General features: G+C 39.8%; 1 protein-coding gene across 7 annotated transcripts in view; it reads right to left on the reverse strand.

The window, feature by feature from the left end:
* CDK8 (cyclin dependent kinase 8) overlaps positions 1–19,622 on the reverse strand; it is a 74,727-nt gene that overhangs the window by 33,042 nt on the left and 22,063 nt on the right. For 5 of the 7 annotated variants that reach the window (XR_009964121.1, XM_062615153.1, XM_062615154.1 and 2 more), the window contains exons 2-4: positions 15,202–15,277; positions 6,005–6,115; positions 3,023–3,163 (exon numbers count right to left, since the gene is read on the reverse strand). Coding sequence is in view for 5 of the 7 variants with exons in the window: in XM_062615153.1 (XP_062471137.1) it covers positions 3,023–3,163; positions 6,005–6,115; positions 15,202–15,277 (328 nt within the window). In the remaining 2 variants the exon portion in view is untranslated. Of the gene's footprint in view, positions 1–3,022; positions 3,164–6,004; positions 6,116–15,201; positions 15,278–19,622 lie in introns of those variants that run through there. The other 2 variants (XM_062615155.1, XM_062615156.1) reach the window with 2 other exon arrangements.

Here is a 19,622-nt window from a genome sequence, read left to right on the forward strand (position 1 = left end):
TTTTTAAGAATCTTACAGGAATTAAAGATTGCTCAATTCCACCATTATGAAGACAAATTTCAGTCTAAGTTGATGATTTTAATCACCATTAAATTTTACTGCCTAAACCAAAAAGGAGTTACTTTATGCCACATTTTGTTTCTGATTACACAATTCAAGATCTCAAAAACTCCAAAACATTGGCTACCTAAAAGCTACCTTCATTAAGACATCTTAAAAAAGACCAAAACCCCCAAAGCAGAAAATTGCACTTCAATGAAAGAGAATTACTTTCCCAAGAGATGAGCTTTCTTACCCTTTAAACAAATCCTTATTAAGGGAGACATAGCAAAGAACAGATTTTTTTCTGCCAAAGTACTGTTCTTACGCTTTCCCACCACCCCAAGCACCATCAACTCTTGTAACAGCTAGTGAATGAAACGAAAGCAAGAATGTTACTTGAGCAACAATGTGGGTGTATCTGTACACATATAAAACTAGCAAAACATAAAACATTTAGCAACACCCATCATTTTAAAGGTAGGAGAAATATCAAATCCGTCCAGCCATCCAGTCAAGAGTGAAAATCAATTATTTAACACCAATATTCCCGAAGGCTAATATTACAGGTATCCCACAATAGAAACCCACATCGAAGAACAAGTGCTACTGTCGGTTATTTTGCTTTGAATCAGACTATATGTGCCACTGAAGTCCTGAATGACCAGCTTAACTTTGCACCAGTATGCTCCTGTCTTGCTAGACCAAAACACTACACAGAAACCCTTCTGTTACTCAGTCTATTCCCTGATGAAAGGAAGAAAATACCCGACAGATACAATTCTGACTTTTCTCCTGCTTGAAACACGTGCCTTCTAAATTCAGCTCAAACTCTGTGGTTTCAAAAAAACAAACCCAAAAGGTTTCCATGGACAAGGCAGCACAGGCAGCCCCAGCTTAGGTTTCATCAGGTTCTCACAAAAATGGCTTGACAAGGTTCCAGTGGGAAGACCTCTCAGTCTCTGCCTCAAGCTTTTGGTCTCTTCCTTAGATTATCAAAAGACAGCCAATTGTGAGGGCGCTTTTTCTGCTGGAAGAACACTTCGTTCTGGACTGAGACCACCAACTCTTTTCACATACGTCAGAAAATGAGATGGTAACAGTTTTTTGCAGTTGCCAACTTAAACTGTATTTGAGCTACAGACCTAGACGTGAAAGGCTCTGTAACAAATTACCAATCTCCTGAGCCATCCAGTTAACAACCTGCATGGTTTTCTTTTTAAATTCAGTTATGTTTAGGTTCTTAAATTCGCTGAAACTGTAGAAAGTAAAACGTCAGAATAATTAAAATTCTTGATTATAGGTCATTTGCTTCCTGTGTGCCTCTTACCAATATACCAAAGAGTACTAGTGCAGGCAGAACATTTACATAACATAACATTTTGGTTTAAAAACAAAGTGTGTCTAAGTAGTAACAAGCACTATATATTTCTACATTACGTTTTGCTCCACTATTACATGAGTTGACAAAGCCACCACAATTTTTCTGACTTTTCCCCTCAGTGCTGAGGCTTCTGTTCCATTTCTAAGACCAGGAGCAAATTAGAAACAATGTCCACAGAATTATATTAATAAAGCAGAACTTCCTTGCATTTGGAAGGGAGGCTATAAGGATGCTGGGGAGGGACTCTTCATTAGGGACTGTAGTGATAGGACAAGGGGTAATGGGTTAAAACTTAAACAGGGGAAGTTTAGATTGGATATAAGGAAGAAGTTCTTTCCTGTTAGGGTGGTGAGGCACTGGAATGGGTTTCCCAGGGAAGTTGTGAATGCTCCATCCCTGGCAGTGTTTAAGGCCAGGTTGGACAGAGCCTTGAGTGGCACGGTTTAGTGTGAGGTGTCCTTGCCCATGGCAGGGGGTTGGAACTAGATGATCTTAAGGTCCTTTCCAACCCTAACTAGTCTATGATTCTACAATTTCAGTTCTGAAAATGTTATTTATCCAAGTTACATCTTTTCCCCATTAGTTTAAACAGACACTAGCACTCTGTAAAAGACTTACTAGGCACAAAAACAGAAGACAAATAACTAATCATTGACTACATTTCCAGAAACACTATTAATGCTATTTCAAAGACAAAAAGTGACTCTGAAAGATGAGTAAGGAAGCCAGACTTACTGCACCAAGCACAGAATAACACTGGTAATAGTGATTCATGGGAATGAAAGGTCAAACTAACGATATCCTCATGCACTAATGAAATTTCAGTAATTAGAAGCATCATATACAGATAATACTTTGATAGCTTCCCCCCCCCCCCCAATTTACTTTTAAGAATAAGAGCTACAGACAACCGAGCTGGAAAAACTATCCAGTATTAAGCCTAGCCAGCCATGGGCACATTTCAAAGGCAAATACACATAAGAATTGATGAGATTTACCAGTTTTAAATATATAATGGAATTTGCTGGTTAAAAACACTCGGGTTCAAAATGTGTTGCTTATATGTAATTGGCTAAACACTAGTTTACTTGCAGAAGTCTTCAAAAGTTGGCATGGCTGTATTTCTGACAGATTGTAAGTAGTAGAAGATAACGGTCTTCAAAAGTTACTTCATAAGTAAAAGTGATAATTTTAGGGAGTTTTTATTTTTTCGGCAGTTCATACAGCCAATCATCCTCTCCCCCACCTACACACATGCTGTACTTAGTTATTTATCTTGCCTGCAGTGATACTACCAAAGGCATTTTCTCTACCTCAACATGCCTGTTATTTAAATGAACACTTTTAAAGTAGTTTCTTTAGAAAATAAAAAATGGAAACCAGCCATCTGATATATTTCACTGTCATAAGCATATCAGATCATAGCCAGCTTTTAAAATTCACTCTACTAATCAAGGCTGACTGCAGTACAAAAATACCTATTTATTAACACATGCCCTTAGCAAAAGGTATTTTCTCCCCATAATTTTTTCATGAAACAAACCCATCCTTGCCCTCAGTCATCATCCCAGTGCTAAAACCCATTGCGGATCCACTTACCAAATCCCTGTGTAACACCCAGTTAGCATGCAGGTAGTGAATACCATCTAGGATCTGATATAACAGTGACTTCACCATTCCCCGAGGTAACTGAACTGGTTTCTTGTTTGCTTTAGAAGCCCTGTGAAACTTGATTATATGCTGTAAAGGGGAAAAAGAAATCAAAATGAAAACGTGTAATGTTATCTACAGCATTACGCAAAAAAAATTACCAGCAATTCCTTACACAGAATTTTTAGCTTTTTTTTCAACCTTTCATCATTCATTTTCAAAACTAGCAAGCTGTACTTTTAGTACCAGAAAATTAATACTATATGAAGTAAAGTGATGGCTGTCCCAAGGAAATCTCTCAAATGAAATCAGTTGTTGCTGCGGTTAACCCTGGCAGGCAGCTAAGACTCACACAGCCACTCAATCACCCTCCCACAGTAGGATGAGGAATACAAACCCAACACAACTGCCAAAGCAAACTCCCTTGCAGACCACTGACCTTGGATGGTTTTGGGGTATGTTTGCTTGGGTATTCTTTTGTTAAGATAGGCTTATATTTTCTGTATCACAGCACAGAATTCAGAGCAATGTTATAAATCTGTCAATCTTAAAGTCAGCCACCAAGCCAGTACCTTTAGCAATTTTAGAGTGTATACACAGGCATTGTCTACCAACAATGAGAAGTCCAAAAGGTATGCTGTCTTAGTCCCAGGTGCCACTAACTTCAATAGCATAAGGTGTGTCAGGGTCATGATAACCACTTCCATGCTTGTCTCCTTTCAAGAGAGAGGTCATTTCTAGATTGAATTTTTTCATGCATTCACACTTATTTCCTGTACTGGCTTGCACTTGTGAGATCATAAAAACAGCCCTGACCTTGTCCATCCAAAACCTGGCACCAAACTTCTATCACATGTTCCTCCTATATTCCTGAATTTTCATATTCCAGGTGCCAATGAGGTACTCAACTACTTAAATAAACCCCTTTGGGAAATTGCCTTTCCTCTCTTGCTGCAGCCCAGCTCCATACAGCCTGCCCTCCTTTGCTCCAGGTATAGATCTTGTCTTTCCTGGGAGGAAAAGACACATCCCTGCCCTCTCAAAGGTAAAAACGGAGCTGCACAGAGAAAAGAAACATTGATGAAAAGGTGACAGTCTCTGCCCAGTCAGCCAAGCACCTCGTGCATGAGCATCCCTCAGTTTGAGCCACAAGTTTCATCTTCCACTTCAACTGACTCCAAACGAAAAGTTATTTTTCATGCAGTTGCCAGACAGAAGTGAATACTCAGAGACAGATGGCTCTCCTGGATTTTTTATTCCCACTCTGATACACTCTGTGCCCTTTCCTCTAGTCTTGCTTGAGACCTGCTGCACTAGATATGCTCAGGACTGGAGGAGTTGGTCCATAGCCGGCTCTCTGGGGCACAGAGCCAGCCCAGTCACTGCAGCTACGTCTCTTGCATCCAGATATAGTGAACCACCAGGAGCTGATACGGGCATGGAGCTCTGGAGCTCACATGGGCGTGGAGCTCTGGAGCTCGCACAGGTATGTGCATGTAAGCATAATGGTCAAAAGTGAGGGTCATTCCAAAGCTGCTAATGTACAAGCCAGTGTTTCATTAACAGAAGTACTTCTGCAGTGATTCAGAAATGTATAAATACAAACAAGGACAGGTCACTACTAGTCACAATCATCCGAACTATTAAGCCTTGCAGCATATTTTGAAACAAAAATCCTCCAAAAAACTCAGACATTCCTAAACTTCTGGAGGTTAACATACCATAAATATGGAGGAGCAGTGAAAAAGTAAGGAAGTGCTTGTTCTTTTTTCTAGGTAAAAATATGTTGGGTTTGCTTTTGTTGTTGTTTTGTAAATCAGCTTTTAGAACGTCTCGACATTACAATGCCTCGACTCAGTAACTCCCCCCCCCGCCTTAATTTTATTTTGGTAACAAGATCTCAATACCAAATACCAGAGCTTCCAAGACATTTAACTGGAATACCTTCAATTCTGTTTAGCTGAAGGAAAACCAACACACTGGTTCTTCAGCAAATACTGCTGAATTATTACCAAATACAATGAACCCCATTTTCTAAAGAATTTAGTTTTGTTTTGGTTTATGCTTCCTGACTAAACTACATGCAGAGAAAAAAACCTCATGATTTGTGCTGCGTAATTCTTACACTAATGCATGCAAAGGTTCCGTCTCGTTCCAAATTGCCTCTTTGATCCGAATTGTCTTGATTTCTTTTAAGGTCCTATTATGTCAGCAGAGCTCAGAATGCATGTAAGATTTAATCTGAAGACCACATACCTTTTTTTCAGGGAAGTCAAGGTTGCATGGTATTTTGAATTCTTTACCATGCCAAACAGATGTTGAGCTTACAAATACTAAATTAATAGAAGAAAAATGTATGTATCTTAAAACAAATTTACCTGGCCTCCAATGCGTTTATATTTTAAAGCTGTGTTTTGCAATTAGGAATAAACAGCCTTTCTCCCAAATATATGAAATCTCAGAAGATGAGTAAAAAGCTCTTCTGCTGAAACATATGAATTAAATTTTCATTACATACAGTGGCATTGCTCTCACATCCATTCATGGATGACATGCAGTGTACCTAAAACTCTGAACTGCAGCATTCAGTCCATAATTCTGTCATTTTTTAAAGGGAATCCACCTGTATAATCAATTACATTTTCCTGCACCCTACTTAAGCTGTAATGGAAAGATATATCTGCACTTATTTAAATAGATTTCTAGTACTGAGAGCTGAACACAGATTTTATCTTCCTAAAGAGGTCACAGATTAACTGTGTAGTGCGTTTACCCAGCATTTTCCATTGCTTTTCTTTTAGTACTGAAAGAGTTTCCAACAAATAGGGAGTAAGAGGTCACACTATTTTTAAACCAATGTGTTTTCCCTGACCTTATCTGTTTCCTGCAGCTAAAACTTTAAGCCTGGTACCTACAAGCAATTCACCTTACCCAGAGGTCATGCTCAGCGTAGTCAAAGAGAAGCCACACTTTCCTGTCAGCATGAGAAAGAAACACCTTTTGCAGAGAAATGACATTTGGATGCTTGAGCTCCCGCAGCAACTGCAAAATAAAGAAAGTCCACAAGAGTTATACCCATACATCCAGAACTGTGAGAGGGCTGGAAAGACAAATACTTTAAAATCTTTACTACATACAATACCAACAATAACAGTTGAAATCTGCAAGTCACAGAAAACAGCACATACTTTTTTAATGAAAGAACCAGTCATTAGTTTGAAACCAAAGCTGGACGCAGGTCGTAACTCCCTTAGGGCATTCACTTCCTATTCATTTCCTAAAAAATCTATGTAAACCTCACTATTAGCCAGGATCAAGGAGACTCCACAACCAACCAGCTGTGGAACGTGCCCTTTCCCATAGGCTGCAATCTTCAATAGAGCCATTTTGGGTATCCAGTTTTCTCTTCAATCCCAATTACCTGTAAACCCTGCATTTTGGTGGCAGTCATTCAAGGCTCTCATTTAGAGCCGGTCAATGCAGCCAGCTTAAGGCCGGTATGGTTTTTAAGATGGTGACCTCATAGATCAACTGACTCCACCACCTACAGAAGAAGGTCCAGCTCCTCCCACAACATATATTACACCAGTTACAGTACTCAAAAGCCATCCACAAAACAGCTCCCAGTTCAAGAAAAAACTAACCCAGACACAAAAAAGCAGTTATTTTCTGCTCAAGTCCTGAGCTGAAATGACCCACAGCACTAACAACAAACCCAGCACTAGCAAAGGGACACAGCTAGGAGTCATTAAACCATCTCAGCTCTTTAGAAACTACAGCTTTAACCACCACCAAAAGGAAAACATAACAAGGATATAGCACAAAAACTGAATGCAGATGTCAGTCTCTTTGAGCTCTGCTTACTGGTCATGTTGCAGTTACACCCTACTCACACAATTGCTAAGAAACAAACAAAAACTTTAAGAAAACTATTGTCAAGCGTGGCTACCCAAAGATTAGGTAAATTCTTGCCAGCTCAGTCCACCAGAAATTACAACGTTGTTAATAAAAGGAATGGCTGGGAGTGGATATCTGCTTATGTTTGTTTCCTTCTTTTTTTATTTCATTTGAGACAGACTCCCATTCCTACCCACTGACCAGAGTCTTCAGTGTGGCACTTCTTGAGCAAGAGGACCTATAGCCCACAGAGCTTTTATGTCAAGTATGAGATCAAACAGGGAGACAGAGGGTTGAGGAGACAACACAGCATTATAAATCAATGCAGAAGGTATTAGTTTCAGCATGTTAAACCTCTTAATCTTGATTTGTAAAAGCATTACATGGAGGAATTTTAAGGCAGGATCTTCAAGAAGCAGTGTGGAATTCTGTAAATGCCTATAATTCCTACAAAGCATAAGATCAGTATAGAAAAAAAATTGTAAGAAATGCTTATTTGCATTCTTTTTTTATCAATTACAGGTGGTAGGTTGACCCCAGCCAGCAGCAAAGCCCCACATGGCCTCTTGCTCACCCCCCTCAGTCAATAAGAGAAGAACAAAAAAAGCAAGAAAATCTGTGGGTGAGGACAGACAGTTTAATAAATGGAGGAAAGAGGAATTTAAGAAATAAAGAAGCCCAGCCAGGCTCTGAGCAAACGCTACTTCCCAAAAGGGAGGACGTTCAGTAGTAGCCAAAATACTGGTTATCAACAGTGTTTCAGTCCCAAATCCAAAGCACTGCACCATCCAGGCTGCTATGGAGAAGATTAACTGCATCCCTGTCAGGCTCTGTACAGCATCAGAGACCATCAGCAGGAGTCAGCCTCTTGATAGCAAATGAGGTTACAGGGTTTAAGGATAGACTGTGCCAGTCCTTACTGAGAAGGACGTTGTTGAATGAGTAAATTCACAGCTTAAATTTATGTTAAACAACTTGATGAATTAACTGTACCCAGAAGACTGCAACACAGTCTATCAACTGTGTGTCCATACTGAAATTTTATCTGATTTCCTGTGGTCTGATGACACACTTGTATCAGACACCACAGACATTTCCAGCAACCTCACTGTTCATGAACCAGACCTCCCGAGGTCACAGACCACATGCCTTTCCTACCAGATGACTGACTCGTGTCCAGCAGCTGACAGAGTTCACTGAGGACAGACTACAACAAAAATGGTCGGGCTGTCAGTTCAATGCCCACTGTCTAGTGTTTTTCATATCTAATTGCTTTTGTCTACCCTAATCCAGTTCTATAGAACACAAAGAGAAGGTAGAGAAAAACTATGCATTTGGCTTTCAGTAAATTACCTTCCTTTTCATTTGTGTATCATGACAGTTGAAATCCATTTTTACAACTAGAAAGCTTTCCCCTAAATTAGGTAGTCTGGGTACCCTTTGTGAAGAAAGAAGATACCATTTACCTTCAAAAAAACAGAAACTGGCCAATGATGAAGATGCTGAAGATCTGGTCTGACTTACATGCTATGACCCAATGCTGTCCCTGGCTGGTCTTGCCCTTGCTTTCATAAATATGGTTTAAGACACAGCAAGAGAAAGAGCATTCTTATGTCAAAGACCTGGGCTTGCACTAGGGTTCCTCCACTTCCCTCTTCAAATGCAGAAATATTCATTCCACAGGCATGGGTCAGCTGAGAGACAGCAAATTAAAGTGTTCTAATGATGTATAAGTTGCTAAACTGCTTCACAAACAAGGACAAAGTGAAGTAAGACAGGACATTATTAAACAATCAACAGCAGCAGTGAGGCACCCTGGCAAACTGCTACATGACCAAGGCAAACCTTTTCTTGCACAGGGACACTAACCATAATTACCTTGCACATCAGATATGAGCTGAACTCAGCACAAGTCTTCATGAACATGACATCCTTCCTCCAGTGATGCTTCCCCATTTCCTGTACAGCTCTCCACCACTAGACAAGTGGTGGAGAGCCAAGACACAGCACTTCATGTGAGGTTTTCTAGCTTTACTGCAAATGTCATTCCACCCCCACTCCTGATGCTTGCTACTATATGAGGTCTGCAATGAATGCAAGCTGCTCAGTGCTGCAATACTACCGTGCTTACTTCCACCATGGAGCACATTTGCTAGAGCAACTGGCTAGATAACCTGGTCCAGAAGGAGCTTCTCTGATGTCCTGGTCTCAGGATGTGAGCTATTTGAGAAAAGGCAACTCCTTCCTCTCACCATCTTCCTTTGAATGTTATTGCAACACATTTCTCTCAGAGCTTAGCAAAGTCACAAAGCTGGCTAGACACAAAGCCATTGGCAATATCAAGCATTCACACAAGCAAAAATAGCTATTGATTCATCTTGCTAGTTTGATGGCATTAATTCAAAAACCTAATCATTATCTCAAGCTTCAGAAAGGCTCACATCAGGTTCATCAAGTGATCCAGCAAAAAGCACACCATAGATTAACAGTCTCCCATGGCCCTGACATGGAAAATGGGTAAACAGGGCAGTGGAACAGAAAGCAGATTGAGGCTGATACATAAAGAAAGGCAATTTTCAGAGCAGAAGATGACTGACAAGGAGATTTAGTCATCCTCTAACAGATAAGATCCCAGTGGAACTACACTACAACAAATGAGTACAGACAGTAGTGAGACAACCTGAAACAATATGCACAGTTCTGGCCAATTCAGGGAAGATTAATTCCAACTGCAGCAGGGCAAAGAAAGCCCAAGGCTACACTGAGTGGAAGGGAGAACAGCAAGCCAAGCCAAAATCCTTATAGCCTGTCAAAACCAAGCCAGAGAAAGAATCAGCCTCTCTCTCTTTAAAATGAAACTGGGAGAGAAGAGCTATTCTAAATGACAAAATTATCCAGTACAAATGGGTATGAACTAGTTGTGATTAATTTCAGCTTAAAAACTGAATGAATAATGTTTACAGAGTCATTACTAGAAAGAGACTCAGGAACTGCCTTCAGAGATTTTTCTTTTCAAGTTTATCTCTCAGTTTGCTAAATTTCTGGCAGTGCACTCCACCTGTCTGAGAGAGCAAGAGCAGGACATAACCCCAATTCTGTATTAATGAAAAAAATCCTAAAACACATTCTAATCACTCTTCTCAGTTTCCTATAAAATGCTGGACCTGTTTACACTTGTTATTTAAACTAAAACCCAAATTTTATCACACAAGTTACTAAACCCCAAGTTGACTTGGCTGCTACACCAGTAGATTCTGGTGTAGCAGCAAAGTCTGCTACACCAGGAAAAGTCTGTTTCAATGTAAATGTTTTAATGTAAATACAATTTTAAAGTTTTATGTTCTCATGAGTCAGATATTCCACAGCACTAAAAAGAAAATCCCTGCTGAAAGTACATGCCGTTTTCCTTTCAAAAGTATTCAGATAAAGGCATACAAAGGCAATGTAACGGAAAATTACAATACCGCTCACTGTAAGAATTTGTTATGAAGCTGACAGTACATTTTTGAAGCTCCAGCTCTTCAGACACACAACCATGTGAAATTATTGCTTTAAAAATAAAAACAAAAGAATAAAGTCCTAAATGTTGAAAAAAAAGGTTCACAACATGAAATGTCAGGAGACAAAAAAAATGCACATTTCTGTTCTCAGCTTCTGGGTTTTCCAAGACAAATGTGTCTTACCTGATCACACATACAAGCCAGTATTTATTAGCACCTCTTATATCCAAACACATTCAAAGTATTAGAAGAGGTGCTATTAAAGGTTCTCTGAAAGTGAGGTGGTAGATGAAGAATCCAGAGGAGACAGACACTGGATGTCAAACTTGGTCAAATTGTGTTGCTCACAGAAAAAAATTATTTCTAAGGACTCCAATTTCTAACATTTAATCAGTATCTTTGTCCCACTTTAACAGAATTAAAAGCAATACCTGCCCTCCTTTGACATACAATCTCTCAAGAATACTGTTTGTAGCCCTGTAACACAGCTCAATAGAGTACTCATCAGCCACAACTTACATTTTACATATCATATTACTATTAAAGCATTTAAAAGGCATTAGACTTGTCAAATACGGTCAAATCAATCATTTGTCTTCCTCAACACCTTGTTGCCTTTCAGCACATGAGAAGACTGCTAAGGAACCATTACTCGTCTTCTGACAGGAGGACTGCACTCATCTGAAGGATTTCTGGTTTTGGTCTTGTGGGAAACTGCTTTCACTGTTAGCATGGAAGGGACTTCACAACCCCCATAACCCAAGGAACCTACACCCAAGTATTGCTCCTTTTCACATAGGTGGTACAGGATCTCTTCCAGAAAGCTTATTGTGACAGTAATCTGTTCCTTGCCAGGGGAAGATGTTGAAGAGGGTGAATCCTTGAGTCATGCAGTTTCAGCTTCTGCTTCAGAGGGTCCCTTCCAGCTGCTGCATGCTGCCTCAAAGTCCTTGGTCACCCTCAGACTGGCTCTGAAAGCACCTTTATACCCTTCTTCCACCCCCTCCACTGGCAGAGGGGAAAGAGTCCTGATAATCATGTAATGACGTGTTCTTGTCACCCATGACATGGAAGCCCCAGCAGCCTGCCTGAGCTCAATACCTCTACAGCAGCCTGCTCTGCTGAGGTCAGCTTGGCCAAGACCACCAGAGACAGCTTCCTTCTCACCTGCCATGGGGCACAGGCAGGCTGCTCTACCTCTGCCTCCTTTCTGCCCAGAAGCTGAAAGTCTGAGGTAAGACTGCTGCAGAGGCTTTCCCTTTCAGGTAAGGGCAGCAGTCATCAACCAGCCACCTCTCTGCTGCTTCTCACACTCCCTGGGTACTGTGTGCCTGCTGCCTGCAAACCCAGCCAAGTTTCTCAGGAAATGAGAGCTGTTATGGGACCCAAGCCTCCTGCCTGGGAGACAAAAATCAGTACTCCCCTTTCTTTTATCAACACTCAGACAGACATGTGAACTTGAGGGCTCTGCATTATACCCAAACTACACCTGCAGGTTCCTGGCACCAAAGGAAGCACAGGCAAGTGAAGCACTGGCAAACCTGCTAAAACTGACTAAAAAAAGCTAATCAACAAGAAAAATGTCAGAAAGTCACTTGATTACTTTAATATACAGGACTTCTGTAGAGAAAATGGCCCAATCCAAAATTCTACATTTGAAGCCTGGTTAACTACTCTAGCTTCCTACAGCCTTGAAGAATTCTCCTGCTTTGCAAAATGTGAAATAGCATTTGCAGCACTATTCCAGGTAGATAGGCTTTAATGATTTTCTTCCCTGTGATTAAAGCAGAAGATAAGGAATGGAGTGTTTGGGATTGTATATTTTGCATATTTTTTACACCAATCTTCCCACCATCCTATCCCTCTGATCTCTTTCTAATAACAAATTCATCTCTTGGTATGATGAGCATGTAACTTTAAATGCCTGCTTAAGTCCTCAGAAGACAAAATGCTGATCATAAGAGATACCCCATTGAAAAAGAAGAGGTTTTTAATGGTTTTATATAAACGATTTAACTGGTAGAGTTAGCAGTTATTGTGCTAATTATACTAAGTGAATCAGTATCTTTAATATCAAGATATTTGTAATGTTATAATCTTCCTTATCTTCCCCCAGTCATCTACCACATGGTAAGCGTTTGTGAATCCTGCCTCTTCCAGAGCCTTAACTGAACATTTGGCTGCTCAACTCTTGTTCTCTGCAGACTTGTGTACTGCCTGGGATTCTGGGTAAGAGACTAGCTGGGTTCTTGAACACTAGGTCTGAGTTCTCACGCTGCAGGAAGTACAAAAATGTAGGCATTCTTTCAAATACATTCACATGAGTTGAGCTCATCCATAACTGAGTCAGTCATTTCAACTCAGGTCTCTGACCTAGTTCGATCCTTTCCCTGTAACTGATGTATTTCAATAATTATTTTATTTTTCTGAATAAGTCTTTCTGCATTTTTAAACATGTAGGTTACTCAATAGTCCAAAGCTGAGATTAATCATTATAAGCAAGACAAAAGCCATTCCAGAGTTATGAAAACAAAAGAGTTTCCCTGGGATTTACATCAAACTACGCTCTTCCCAGGTAGTCAGAGTGAAATACACAAGCTTCAGCTCTCCAGAGAAACATAAATGGATATACCTCATGCAAGCCAATTCACTCTAGTTCCTCTTAATACCACCATACTTGTAAAATGCATTAACTGGGGTAGTCCAGAACACCCTGTAACAAAGTCTGAGATTCAGCCTTGACTTTTTAAGCATGACAACAAATAATATAACTAATTAGATGTACAGATGACATTTTAGGGTACAACACTGCTGATTAACCCAGTAGCATTTTCATATACACATTACACATACTCACATAATCAGTATAAACAGAATGGCTACTATCCTTAATTTGGTCCATCTCCAAATGAAGTTCCCTTTTTCCCTTTTACAATATTAACTGATAGACAGGAGGGGAAACTCTATTTAACAGACTTAAAATTAACAATTTGGGGAACATCAATATTGGGGGGGGGGGGGGAATAAATCTTCTGTTAACTCTGAAGAGCAACATCAGAAGAATGTTAAGAAAGAGGGATTCAAACCCTAGAAGTCCATGGTGAATTATTAATTCAGCTGCAGGAAAACTCAATCACAGAATCAGCAGTTGCAAGTCTGGAAGCACGACCAGAAGCAAAGTCAGCAACAGCTCAAGAAATGCTGCTTCAGGTCACTCTTTCCACCCTATACCTGCTTTTGGGTTCCACTCCCCTCACTGCTGTCCATGCCTGCCTTCTTGGCAACTTTGGTGTCTTCAGTGTGTTCCCCTCCTTCCCCCCACTAACTCTGTCCCACACAAGTCTCCTGCATTGCACTGCTGTTGTCTTCAAAGGACGCACGCTGCAGCAGCTCAGAGCAAGGAGAAAGCCTCCCTGCTTCTTGCTCCATCACTACCAGGGACGCTGCTGCCAAAGAGGAATGACTACACAACACTCCTCAAGCCATGCAATGAGGCCAAATCCCTCCTAACTGTCAGCCAAGTTACTGATTCTCTTAGTAGACAGAAACTGATATAGGGTCATATTGAGAGCAGAAGCACCTCCCTAACAGTAACCAAGCTTCTGCTGCATAACAAAACTTCAGTTACATCACTGCAAAAAGAAAAACCACTCCCAAATCCCCCTGACATGGCAGCTGACTTCCCAAAAGCATTCAGCCTGAAGAAGCCACTTTCCATTTGGAAAATTGCTGCCAAAATGGTTGAAATAAGCAAAACATAAGATCCTGTTTTCAGCTCCTTTAGTTCAGAGTGTATGTCTACGATAGCGGGGAGACTAAGCTTTCATCAATGGATAGGAAGAGGTTCTCCTGAAGAATATTTTTTGGGCTTCTTTTTTCTCTACCTCACTCAGTTCGTAGACTAACATGTTTGAAATCACAAAGCTGACTGGAAGTTGCCAAAGCAGCAAAGCCTGGTACTCACTTCAGGCAATAAAAATAAAATAAGGGTAGGTATAGTTTTATACTCCTGAGGAATATGGTCTGGAAAGAAACTATTCACTTCCCGCCCCATACACCTAAGACACATGCATTTCCTTTTATTAAGCAATTTCAGTTGAAGCATTTCAAGAAACAGAAACCCAAGCATCATATAACATAAGAACACACAACAGTTAAATTTCAGAACACTGGTTTGACCAGTGTTTCTTTGCAAGCTTGTCACAAACCATAACCACATTCATCAGCTTCTAACAACATAGAATATAAATATAAACCTGAATAACTTAAGAGAACGTTTGAAATATATTCATGGCTGTATTACAGCTTCCGAGGCAACAATGCCAGTTTAGTTTGAAGTCTTCACTTAAATAGAAGCTACAATGTTTTGATCATTATAAGCCAATAAGAACTCATCTCTTTAGGAATACAACTAAGTGCTAATGCAAATTATGTATTTGATCTGACTTTAAAGTCGCTGACTCTAATCATGTTTTTAAACTACTGCATTTAATGTTAATCTGCCCCGAGGCAGGCAGGCAGTAAACTGTAACTTAAAAACATTGACATTTTTAGACAGCAAAGCTAACAAGTGGGGAAAATCTTCCAAGACATTTGTACTTATTTTCTACCTCTATGATAAAAATATAGCATCCATAGAATAACACAATTCAGCAAATGAAACCCAGCATGCACTCAAAGCAATACTTTTAATAAGTCTTTTTGCTAGTAGAAAGAACTAATGTTACTTACTGCTATTTCTCTGCATGCAGACATAGAAATTCCAGTACCTTCTATCTGCTTTAAAGCATAGTCTTTATCATCTTTCCTGTGGAAGAACAAAAGAAGTGGTTTTATTTAAATTGCACCATGGATTCAGAGCAAGGTTTTCACTCCCATTCAGAGGACAGTTTCTAGTTAATACAAATTCTGCATGACACTTTATTTTGACTCTTTACTAGTTTAGTGTCTGGATACCTGGCTAAACCATAAGCTCCCCACACTATCTTGGTAAAGCTAACATATAAATTTGATTTCACTACACAGATAGGGATCACCACAATGAATCTGTTATATCTGAAAAATCCAGATGCATGCTTGTTCAGCTTTAAAAAGGTATGCAAGTAAAAGCCTGTTTTGTATAACCATCACCCCCTCATGCTTTAACCAGTACATACCCTGCAGTCATTTATTTAAAATGCAAGCCAATTAGTAACTGACAACCAAAAGCAAAACAAAGAAGAGATGCACCTCAGCAAAAGACGACATTGAACTCTTGCCTACCCTCAGCCTCAAAGAGCTCAAACTTTTAAGTGATGGAGCACCAGTCCTTCCTACTTATGGGCTGGCATCCACAGCATTCCTGGGGGACATGGCACTTACTGCCTTCAGTATCTACAGCACTTACATAGTCCCAAATCTCCAGGTTCCCTAAGAACCCTTGTTAATTATTAATGAATCCAGTTTCCACAGCTGTGAAGAGCCATCCTGAAAAAATGCAATTCAAACATCCTAGAGGCAAATAAACCAAAACCATAGATAAGCATTTAAAATATATGCACTTGTTTCTTCCAGCTCTTGCTAAATATTTGCAAGGCTTTGAATTGCTGTATTTCTGCCTGAAACACTTCCCCCTATTTGTCACTACCTGTTTAAATTATCAGGTCCTGTACAAGGGATTTTTCATGGGGTTCAAAGACAACCTATTGTTAGCAATAATCTTCCAAAACGGAGAAGAAGGAAAAAGTGGGAGATTAATGAAAAAAACCTGAACACACTTATTGATGAAGAACAATGAAACATTAAGCACACAAGAGCAGATTTCAGTAAGAGGGCTATTACATGGATTTAGCAAGATAGAAGAGAGGACCTGATTGCAGGACCTGATGCAAACACGGAAAAAAAGTCAGGAGCACAATGACAAAAGGTATTAAAAAGCTTCCTATACTAAATCTTAAAACTTCCCAGCTTGTGCTGAGCACAAACTCGTACATGGACAACAAAAGGCGTGAACAGGGAACAACTCCCCGTTTCTCACCTTAAAGGAAAACAAGTTGCACAAAGCCCCAGACCAAGAAACCATTATGGTATTAATCATGTAATTAAACTGTGCAAGTCATGATGACAGAATGTTATGGGTTCCAAAGTATAAATGGATTTCAAATCAAATAACACACATTTATGTCAGAAAAGAGAGTTATGGAGCACTCCATGAGCAGCTACTGAACATAATCTCCATCTGCTTTCCAGCACATAAAGTTTCTGGGCTGCTGACAGAAAAAGATAACAGGAAATTCTCTCAGTTAAAAATCATTTTACCTTCTATTTGCCTTACCTAGCAACAGTTGACAGCCCTTACTGGATACAAACATGAAACAAAATGGATTGGACTAGAGCTTATTCTCATTGCCTTATGTGCTCATCTTACTTTGAGGTGTTTGGAAAGATCAAGGACAAGGGATAATGGGCTCAAACATAAACAGGGGAAGTTCAGGTTAGATATAAGGAAGTTCTTTACTGTGAGGGTGGTGAGGCACTGGCACAGGTTGCCCGAAGAAGTGGTAAATGCCCTGTCCCTGGCAGTGATCAAGGCCAGGCTGGACAGAGCCGTGGGTAACATGATCTAGCATGAGGTGTCTGTCCCTGCCCACGGCAAGGGGGTTGGAACCAGATGATCTTAAGGTCCTTTCCAACCCTAACCATTCAGTGATTTTGTGATCCCTATTTCATTAGAAGCGCTACCACACAACTAATACTGTTACAAGCATTATCACCAACAGAATATGGAGCAAAATGGGTCAGACTAAATATTCTTCTCATTGCCCTACTGCTCACCTACTTAGACTTCAAGTTATTTGAAGAACTCAGCATAACAGGAGACGATACTGTACAAACAGTATCATTACAAGCATTTCTGGTAGCACTGCCTACAGTGAAGCTTGCTCTGCATTTAAGATTGCCCAACTATTTTTAATTGGTCAAACTTTCGCCAAATTAAGTCTGGACAAAAATTTTCCATGCCAGATGGCAGAGTTTCTCTGGAGAAATTTTGTGGGGGGGGGGGGGAGGAAAAAATATTTTATCTGTTTCCTAGAACAAAATGAAGAACACTTTCAGTTGTGCATGTTAACCCTTTCATCATCATTGCTTTAATGCTGAAATGTGACAGGGTGGTAGAAGAAACGTACCACTTGGTCTCCTTAAAACAAAGGCTGAAATAGGAAGTCTCTGAAAATTAACATTCTCACATTAAAAGGCAGTTAAGAGTTGAGATCCAGAGACACCATGCCCAGCCTTTCTCTGTCCACAGCTTGGGCTGTGGGGAATCAGCTGCTCACTCTTTTCCTCTGCTCATGTGCTGCACACAGGAAATGAGAGCAAGTAGCCTCTGCCCTGCCCTCGACCTACCCAAGCAGTTTAGATAAAATATAAGAATGGTAAGAAGGAGGAAAATGAACTAAAATTTAGAGATAAAGCACATTTTTATCACCACACTACACTCTCCTGCAGAACCTGAAAAAAATAACCAAAGACTTCCAAGACTTAAATCCTGAATTGTGCACACAGGATTGAGATACAGTAATAAACCAATTCCTAACCTTCCCCAACATCTGTTCTGTAGTGATGCAGGTAACACGCCACGGCTACCCCATGCACCATTAGTACCACCGTTTCCCTTAACAGAAATGGGAAAATCCTACTTGCCTTTGAGCCAAGCAACTTTTGTTTTAGTAAAACTTAATTCCTTGGGAGCCACAGGAACTGGGGGCATAGTTTTTTAAAGGGAGTGAGAACAGCTTACAAGTGTTATGAAGCCAAAAGAGGAGCCACCAAGCTTATTTTACACAACTTTTGAAAGTATTTTCCCAATAGTCTGTTTAGAGTCATAAAACATCCCAGAATGGGTTCCCCATAGTTTCAGATACAATTTCCTTGTCTGAAATAAAGAGATGGTCAATGACAAGACAGGAAAAAGCAAACAAGAGGAAAAAAAAAAAAGGAGTGGAAGGGGGAACCCCATTAGAAGCATTTTCTGTAAGTAATGAAATCAGCCAATAAGCAGCTGGTGTTTTAAGGGCAGAGTAAGACAGAGAGCACATTTCAACTGTATTTCTTCCTTCTAACAGAGAGGTCTCATTGGGAAAACCTGTCCACTTCCTTTGCTGCCTGGGGATGAGATATTAAGTAACTCCAGCATCCCCTCCACCTACCTGCAGGCTTAGAAAAACTGGCCAATCTGCAAACTTATTTTCATACCAACATATTCTTGCTTTCCTGCACTTCAATAGGCTGGCATCTTCAACACAGTAGTACTCCCCACTAGAAACAGGTAGTTGTGAGTGTGGTAAGAAAACTCACTTGTAGAGGGCTGCTGAAGTAGCAGGGTTTATTGCAGTCACACACAAACAACATAACCTTGTGTAAAAATGTCATTTCCTCAGAGGGATAATATGAGCATCAGAGGCTGAAACTTGAAAAGTAATGGGTAGCTGCAACCTCACTTCCACTGGACTTTAATGACAAGAATATACTTGCAAAATCACCCTAAAAGAGTGCAACTGCCTAGTTTTGTTCTTACAGCTTGAATAAGCTAAACCAAAAAATGTCATCGTTAAGAGAATTAAGCTATTATTATAATGCCACTTCCAAGTATTTTTTTAATGTTCTACTGGATTTGGAAGCACAACAGCACCATTAAGAAATGTTCAGCCTATCTGAAAAAAAAATTAATATCAAAAGCAGTAGGAACAGATGCCTGCTGAATGTGAGCATGTTGCAAAGCTTTAGTATTAAAATGCCTGGTATTTCTAACCTTTATTTAGAAGGATACTTTAAGTATGTTCAGGAAGTGGGAGAAAATATCCTACACATGAAGAAAAAGGAGGCTCATTACATAAAAGGCAGTTAAAAAAATAAATCTGTCCTACTGTTATTTCATCTCACATTTTGTCGAAACGTACTGACACAACCCTACACCATTTCCTTTATTCAGATCACTATCAGTTTAAACTTCAATTCAGCACTAAAAATAACAGAATACTGAAGCACAAAGATCGGTGGTAAAAATTCTAAATTTACATTACAGTTTAAAAAAATTTCAAATTTCACTGGTCACAATTTCAGAATAGTTTTATCTTTATAAACAAAGAAATCTAAAACTCAACTGCAGGAAA

The sequence above is a fragment of the Pezoporus occidentalis genome, unplaced genomic scaffold (genome assembly GCF_034315485.1).
Source record: "Pezoporus occidentalis ecotype Australia unplaced genomic scaffold, CSIRO_AGI_Poc_V1 ctg18, whole genome shotgun sequence".
In the NCBI taxonomy this organism is placed as follows: Eukaryota; Metazoa; Chordata; class Aves; order Psittaciformes; family Psittacidae; genus Pezoporus; species Pezoporus occidentalis.